This window comes from Crinia signifera, chromosome 11 (assembly GCF_055691185.1).
Source record: "Crinia signifera chromosome 11, ASM5569118v1, whole genome shotgun sequence".
NCBI lineage: Eukaryota > Metazoa > Chordata > Amphibia > Anura > Myobatrachidae > Crinia > Crinia signifera.
In genome coordinates, this window is record NC_139227.1 from 106,664,444 (window position 1) to 106,673,205 (window position 8,762).

Sequence of the window (8,762 nt, forward strand, 5' to 3'; positions counted from 1 at the left end):
AGTCATTTGGCACCCAAGGTCGACACATGAACTAAGTTGACATGGCTAAGGTCGACAGGGTTGGAAGGTCGAGATAAGTATAGATAGACAATGGCTAGGTCGACAGTGAAAAGGTCGACTTGTGTTTTTATGGTTTTTGTCCCGAATGCCGACATGGACACAGACAAATTGTACCGCGTCCTCTCGCGTGGCTTCAGCCATGGTGCCTCACAACACTATTCTGTTCTCCCTTCACGCTCTGAAATACTGCCTGTCGGCACATGTCGGCTCCCGAAAAATATGGAAAACTCAGCTGACCTAACTATCAACCTAATGCATGTGTCAACTTTACAACCCTGTCAACATTAGCCACGTCGACCTATTTTATGTTTCGACCTAAGATATGTCGACCCAACGGCCTGTGCATGACTGGACTTAATAATGTCTTGGTGTCAGCAGTAATAATAGTAACTAGAGGAACCATGTGAAAATGTTTCTAGGTTAAGAGAAAGAAAATGCGCACAGAGAAAGAAGAAGGTTCCACGGAGAAAATGCTGAACATACCCCATATCACGTACGATCACGTCGGAGACGATAGAAAAAATGACAGCTATTCAGTGGAAGGATATGAAAATACCGGTAATAATATTATCGTGATGATTATTCACAATGTGCTATTAACTAAGCTGAGGAGAGCGATCTACTGCCAACCAATTCCTCTCATTTTTCAAGCACAGGGATTCAGAGATGGACGCAGCAGTGCGAAATGAATACAACCTGTGTACTGTATATTCCAAATGAATAGTATTACAGTTATAAATCCAAAACCTTTTAAATACATGTACTTACATGTCACTATCAAACAAAGGGGTAGATTTATTATAGTGGCGCTAAGAGCGCCGCTATAACAGTCCCTGCTTCGCCTCAGTAGCGAGGCGAAGCAGGAGGGAACACCGACAAGATCTACTAAGATCTTGCCGCCGAAGCGGGGGAGCACTAACTCCCCCCTCCGGCGATGTCCCCTCCAGCTGACAGCGCATCAGTTAACACTGACGCGCTGTCTGCTTTTCCCCGAACCGGCTGGACTGTGCATGCGCGGGATCTCACTACTCACGTGAGATCCCAGCGCAGCTCAGAGCCAGCAGCAGGGACAGCGCTGTCCCTGCTGTGTGCATAGGGCATCGCCGCCTGCAGCTGTCGAAGTCGATATCTGCAGACGGCGGAACGGTCAGTGATGCATAAATTAGGCAGGAGGCAGGGGCGCAGCACGAAATATCGTAGCTGCGCTATGCCTCCTGCCCCACAGCGCCGCACGATAGACACCCGCTCAGCGGGTGTCATAGATTAGGGGAAGCGCTATCCCCTGCCATGAAGCACGGGGATAGCGCATATTCCACTGATCGTCATATTCCACTGATCGTCAGTTCCTCATTAGCGAGGCGAAGCAGGAGGGGACACCGACAAGATCTATTAAGATCTTGCCGCCGGAGTGGGGGAGCGCTAACTCCCCCCTCCGGCGATGTCCCTCCTGGAGACAGCGCATCAGTTAATACTGATGCGCCGTCTCCTTCCCCCCCGGCCGGCTTACTGCGCATGCGCGGGATCTCGCTAGTCTCGCGAGATCCCAGCGCAGCTCAGCCCCAGCAGCAGGGACAGCGCTGTCCCTGCTGTGTGCATAGGGCATCGCCGCCTGCAGCTGTCGAAGTCGATATCTGCAGACGGCGGAACGGTCAGTGATGCATAAATTAGGCAGGAGGCAGGGGCGCAGCACGAAATATCGTAGCTGCGCTATGCCTCCTGCCCCACAGCGCCGCACGATAGACACCCGCTCAGCGGGTGTCATAGATTAGGGGAAGCGCTATCCCCTGCCATGAAGCACGGGGATAGCGCATATTCCACTGATCGTCATATTCCACTGATCGTCAGTTCCTCATTAGCGAGGCGAAGCAGGAGGGGACACCGACAAGATCTATTAAGATCTTGCCGCCGGAGTGGGGGAGCGCTAACTCCCCCCTCCGGCGATGTCCCTCCTGGAGACAGCGCATCAGTTAATACTGATGCGCCGTCTCCTTCCCCCCCGGCCGGCTTACTGCGCATGCGCGGGATCTCGCTAGTCTCGCGAGATCCCAGCGCAGCTCAGCCCCAGCAGCAGGGACAGCGCTGTCCCTGCTGTTAGGTATAGGCATTGCCGTCTGCAGCTGGCGAAGTCGACAGCTGCAGGTGGCGGAACGGTCAGCGATGCTGACCGTTCATAAATCTGGCAGGAGGCAGGGGCGCAGTGCAAAACATCGCCCCTGCGCTATGCCTCCTGCCCCACACCGCCGGCGTTAGAGTAAACGCTCGGCGGGTGTGATAGATTAGGCGATGCGCTATCCCCTGCTATAACGCACGGGGATAGCGCATTTACACATCAACGCCACTTCGTAAATCTACCCCTCAGTTCGTAAATCTACCCCAAAGTAGCATATGGTGTGTTTGTGTATATGTTACATATATTTACCTGCTTCTGTTTGATTTCTTGTTTGCTTATTACTAGTTTCTCCACACTCATATGATAATGTCAGATTATTGCCTTCGGAACTTCATTAACATTAATCTGATGTACAGCTTGGTAAATGGGTCTTCTGCTCCCCTCCTGATACTGTGGGGTTCGGCCAGGCGGCCGAACGATCACCGCTTAGCGAGCGACGTTGAATCACCACCAAAGTGTGATCTGCTGTAGAGCACATTAGTAAATATCTGTACAGTATGATATCTTTTCTTTCTATCTACAGTAACAAAAAAGACCTTTGGACTGCTGGATATCGGTTCTGGTCCCTTTATCAGAACAAACAGTTTCACCGATGATGTTGACATGGAGGCAGACACCTTGCTGACGCCAATCACTCACATCTCAGAGTAAGGCTGCGTATGTTATAGTGTGTAGTCAGTGCTTAGTAATATAGTCCGACCTTGAGTGGCACATAATAGACACATCCCTGTCTCTAATGCTTTGTTCTGTGGCAGGCTGCGGGAGCATCATCGAGCAGCAATCAAAGTAATCCGCAGAATGCAGTACTTTGTGGCAAAGAAGAGGTTCCAGGTGCGTTCTCTCACTTTCCGGGAAACTCCGTAATAAGTCTGTGTATTAATAATCCATTGGTTCAATATATTCAGTGGCAGAACTTTAACCGCTTCAACCAGTGGTATGCATGGACATTTTCCTGGCTCAGCTTCGCTGCCACAGCGGGCTGTCCCACCTCTAGTGGCACCCTCCTGTTGCTCCCCCCCTGACCTCTGTGCTCTGGCAACCGTATGCCGGAGATCCCCTGCTGCTGCTGCCACCGCCATTAGCACTCCACCAGTGATCAGGTGGTTCGGGGCATAAGATCGCGGGGGGAAAGGGGGGGGGGACGACGAGACTGGCTGCTGTCCTTGAGTGGTGAGTATTGCTGTGGCAGAACAAACATGCCCTGGTTGCCCCAGCAAATCCCACCGCTCAAGGGGTTAATGTCGGCCAATACAAAGCATCCTGTGCTGCGTGCCATGGTTTTCTGGAAGTGCCTTTAATCGCCTCTGATCTGCTATTTTTCAAACTCAGCCAGTAACATGACAGGAGCTGTTTGGCTGGTACTTTATATCTTTCCACATCATCTCTCTCCAAGGCTTAGTGGCCTCATATGACAACTTTTTATGAAATATTTTTCTTCTTCATATAATGCATATTGTATTTTATATTTGAGCATCTTCTTCTACTTGCCAATGTCATAGTTTGTAATGACTTTGCGGCTGGTTCCATAGAGGCATTTCATCCTCCTTGGAAAAACATGACCTGCAACGTAGTCATAGGGGGGTATTCAATCTGAATGTGCCAACAGTCAGAAAAACCTGGGGCGTTTTCTGTTGATCCGACAGTAACTCGACCGCCGGAAATCAATGAGTGTCGGAAAATCAGCGGATTCAATAGGCGAGTGCCGCTACTTCTGCCGGGGGAACTCGACCGCCGGAAATCAATGAGTGTCGGAAAGTCAGCGGATTGAATAGGCGAGTGCCGCTGTTTCTGCCGGTGGAACTCGACCGCCGGAAATCAATGAGTGTCGGAAAGTCAGCGGATTGAATAGGCGAGTGCCGCTATTTCTGCCGGGGGAACTAGCGGCACAGATTAAATTCCCCCCCATAGTCCGTGAAACAATGGTCGTAATTTAATCTGTTGTTCCTTTCACCCTCGTTTGTGCAGCAAGCAAGGAAGCCCTACGATGTACGTGACGTCATTGAGCAATATTCCCAAGGTCATCTTAATCTGATGGTCAGAATCAAGGAACTTCAGAGAAGGTGCTTTGCTTGTTCTCTATTTCTTATTAACAGAAAGTATTGTTCAGCGGAAATGATCCACATTCCTCCATGTATTCGTTTGATAAAAAAAGTCACCTTTATGAACCCTGCTTTCCAAATCTGATATATGTTTATTTTTTTTACCATTTAAGCAAAAACAACGTTGAAAATTAAATATATTTAAAACTATCCAAAAATGCTGCATTCTGCTCCATAGAAAAAATAGTTCATGCCTGCAGTCTATTTTTACTTGCAATGCCAACCTCGTGGGGCCGAACATTGGTATCGCAAACCCCTTAACACTGTGCGATTTTGGCTAACTTTCCTTACGATTTTGACTATGGGATTCAATCTTGGATGGCGACTGTCGGAATGTCCCAACAGTCGGAATCCTGGGCTGTTTTGTCCGATCCGACAGTAACTGGACAGTCTGAATGCACAGTTATGACTGTCGTGTGTCGGAAAGTCCCTGGTTGGGGAAAAACAGCCGTGAATTCGATAAGCCGCAGCTGTTTCAGACAAAACAGATCCTACTTTAAAAAAAAAAGTCGGATCGGACACCCTTAAATGCTGTCATTAATGGCAGCATTGAATAGGTGAGTACCAATATTTCCCCTGTTGGGGAATACCCTCCTAAATAGTCAAAATTGTTAAAATGGTTAAGCCAAATTCGTACTGTATATGCCCCTTTAAAGTCTCCTCTAATCTGGAAAACCTTCAAGCATGCCTTGAAAACTCATCCCTATAGGCCAGTTTATCATATTCCAGAACGATCACAACCTTTAAGTTATCCTACCTTATTACATCACCTCTATACAGTCCGCACATAGATTTATATATTTTCTCATCTGTCACTTTCACATCCCATTGACCCTAGTTCAACATTCCCGAGTTGATTATAGAGCCCACCAAGAACTTCTACACTCGGTCTGTACCTATATGCAATATGTAGCCGTTATCCTTGTGTATCAATGCCTATTTCCCTATTGATTATAAGTGTGCGAGCAGGGCCCTCTTACTGTTATTACACAGTCTTATTACTATTTTGATCCTATTTGTAAAGTGCACTGTTGTGGGGCCCACATTCCATAGGGAAAATCAAAATGACTAATACTGGAGGAATCTAGATGGCGTAAAAAAAACAGGATAATAAAACAATACAGTAAGGGGTTTGTTTACTAATACCCCTTTCACACCAGCAATTACATTTTTGAGTGCTGGGTAATTTTGCCGGGTGCAGACTGACCCCAATTCACACCACCCACAAATTACCGGGTTAAAGGTTTTCAACCCGGGAATTTGCTTTAAGACCAGTGTTGACCCTTTCACACCAAAAGAAACCCTAGGTTTAAAAATCTTTAACCCAGTAATTTGCTTCTGGTCTGAAAAGGGTTATTAAGTGCAAGTTTACAAAAGCTGAGCCCATAGCAACCAATCAGATTGTAGATATTCTCTTCTTGACGGTGCTAGATAAATGATTGGTATAATCTGGTTGTTAAGGGTTGTTGAAAACCCTTAAGATTTGTTTGCTGAGAGATTTTGACTTAATATCGCTCAGCGACCAAATCGATGAGTGTCCCGTTTTCATCACCGACCAGCAATGGTCACTGCAGGAGAAAGGCGTTTGTCACAGGAGCATGCTCATCCAACCAGTACTGGGCTGGTCGCGGGAGCGCGCTCCTAGCGACCTTCACCCCATACACACGTGAATATGGTCACTCAGCGACCGTATCCCCGGCCATATTGCTTGAAATCGCATTCTGTGTACGGGGCTTTACTTTAGTAAATATACCGCTAATATTCTGTCAAAGTGAGAATAACTTGTGTATATGTGTTTAATTCTGTATTTTTTTTATTTTATATCAATTACAAATTATTTTATCTTCTTTCTTTACAGGCTTGACCAGTCCTTGGGGAAACCCTCTTTATTTCTTTCTGGTTCAGGTAGTCCTTTGTTCATATGTATTTTGCACACTGTACATATAAATGCAGTGGCATCACCGTGGTCCGTGATACCTGGTGTGCTGTGTAACTGCCCGTTGCGATAGGTGGCGTTGCTTCATGGGAGGGAAAGTCCCATTATATCACCCTGGAGATGTGCCAAGCATTCCTTCAGATGTTAAGCTGCCCCCTGGAGACTCTCCTTCACGGCCAGCTCCTCCTCAGTGATAGGAGCCTAGTGCTGCAGGATAATGTCACAGTGCAGCAACCAGCTCCCTGCTACTGCAGAGTGGTCAGTGTTTTCTGTAACTGAAAACGGCATTGTTGGGGGTGCAAACCACACCCAGGAGTCGCCCTGTTCCTGGGGTTGGTCTACAGATGTGGTTCACACCCACTAATGATACAAGTTACAGAAGTCATATTTACAGTGGTAATGATAGCAAAGGACATAATGCATAAGGGACTTGCTCCAATTTGTTTTTAGGTTTGCACCCCCAGTTACCCTAGGGTGTTACTGTTCATATGGGTAAGGGGAGGAGGATCCAGTAAGAAGCCTTTGTCAATGGACTGCGGTGGAGTGATCATTAAGGATGGACATCGACCACTGATGACTTGACACTGTTAGTTGATGCTTTTACCATCGATGGCAGAGATCTGGTGGTTCTCCGCCATCATGCAGTTTGTTTTTTGTCCCATTGGTCCATAAGAATGAAGATTAGCCTCCTGTCGGGACTGCCGCCTGCCACTCATCACAGTAGGGATGGTCATTGAATGGTGCAAACATCAGTCGTTCCCTGTTTTCATGCCATCGATGTTAAACCTTGTTGGTGACCATCAATGGTTAGTCCCTAAATGGCCACATCTAGCTTTTATGGGTTCATCATTCTTGGGATAGCACTACATCTTAAGCCCCATACACACTAGGTGATATTGTTCACAATATCGCTCAGTAAAGGCTTCCTGAGGGATAATGTGGACAATATTGCTCAGTGTGTACACTCCCTGACGTTAATGATGTGCGCTCCCGAGCGTTGTTAATGACCCCCTCCCTCGTTCAAGCATGTCCAGACAAGGGAGGTCATTGTTAACGAAGGCCATGCTGCAGCAAGCCCTTCTCGCCTCCTGCCATCGGTCACCTCGGAGCCGGCATTATGCACTTGCTGGTGCCTTTATAACAGTACAGGGTACACAGAACTAGACATAACAGTGACAGAATATCAAAAACAGAGCACAATTATCAGCACAGATCTTAGTACACAATACAGCGGAGATATAGGGAAGTGAGTGAGAAGAGATGCAGGTATAGATGGTAGGTGAGTAAGAGAGCTGAGATATAGGGAAGTGAGTAAGAAGAGATGCAGGTAAAGATTGTAGGTGAGTAAGAGAGCGGAGATGTAGGGAAGTGAGTGAGAAGAGATGCAGGTATAGATGGTAGGTGAGTAAGAGAGCTGAGATGTAGGGCAGTGAGTGAGAAGAGATGCAGGTATAGATGGTAGGTGAGTAAGATAGCTGAGATGTAGGGAAGTGAGTGAGAAGAGATGCAGGTATAGATGGTAGGTGAGTAAGAGAGCTGAGATGTAGGGAAGAGAGTGAGAAGAGATGCAGGTATAGATGGTAGGTGAGTAAGAGAGCTGAGATGTAGGGAAGTGAGTGAGAAGAGATGCAGGTATAGATTGTAGGTGAGTAAGAGAGCTGAGATGTAGGGAAGTGAGTGAGAAGAGATGCAGGTATAGATGGTAGGTGAGTAAGAGAGCTGAGATATAAGGAATTGAGTGAGAAGAGATGCAGGTATAGATGGTAGGTGAGTAAGAGAGCTGAGATATAGGGAAGTGAGTGAGAAGAGATGCGGGTATAGATTGTAGGTGAGTAAGAGAGCTGAGATGTAGGGAAGTGAGTGAGAAGAGATGGGGGTATAGATTGTAGGTGAGTGAGAAGAGATGCAGGTATAGATTGTAGGTGAGTAAGAGAGCTGAGATGTAGGGAAGCGAGTGAGAAGAGATGCAGGTATAGATGGTAGGTGAGTAAGAGAGCTGAGATGTAGGGAAGTGAGTGAGAAGAGATGCAGGTATAGATAGTAGGTGAGTAAGAGAGCTGAGATGTAGGGAAGTGAGGAAGAAGGGATGCGGGTATATATTGTAGGTGAGTAAGAGAGCTGAGATGTAGGGAAGTGAGTGAGAAGAAATGCAGGTATAGATTGTAGGTGAGTAAGAGAGCTGAGATGTAGGGAAGTGAGTGAGAAGGGATGCGGGTATAGATTGTAGGTGAGTAAGAGAGCTGAGATATAGGGAAGTGAGTGAGTAGTGATGCAGGTATAGATTGTAGGTGAGTAAGAGAGCTGAGATGTAGGGAAGTGAGTGAGAAGAGATGCAGGTATAGATGGTAGGTGAGTAAGAGAGCTGAGATGTAGGGCAGGGAGTGAGAAGAGATGCAGGTATAGATTGTAGGTGAGTAAGAGCTGAGATGTAGGGAAGTGAGTGAGAAGAGATGCGGGTATATTTATTTATTAACAGTTTCTTATATAGCGCATACAT

The 8,762-nt window shown here is 47.0% G+C and overlaps 1 protein-coding gene across 1 annotated transcript in view; it reads left to right on the plus strand.

Annotated features, from left to right (window-relative positions):
- The window catches only part of LOC146045375 (potassium voltage-gated channel subfamily KQT member 1-like), a 131,424-nt gene that overhangs the window by 108,471 nt on the left and 14,191 nt on the right, over positions 1 to 8,762 (plus strand). Inside the window, exons 11-15 of the mRNA XM_083164154.1 lie at positions 480 to 618; positions 2,754 to 2,877; positions 2,986 to 3,061; positions 4,196 to 4,290; positions 6,188 to 6,234. Of these exons, the coding sequence (XP_083020280.1) occupies positions 480 to 618; positions 2,754 to 2,877; positions 2,986 to 3,061; positions 4,196 to 4,290; positions 6,188 to 6,234 (481 nt within the window). The remainder of the gene's footprint in view (positions 1 to 479; positions 619 to 2,753; positions 2,878 to 2,985; positions 3,062 to 4,195; positions 4,291 to 6,187; positions 6,235 to 8,762) is intronic.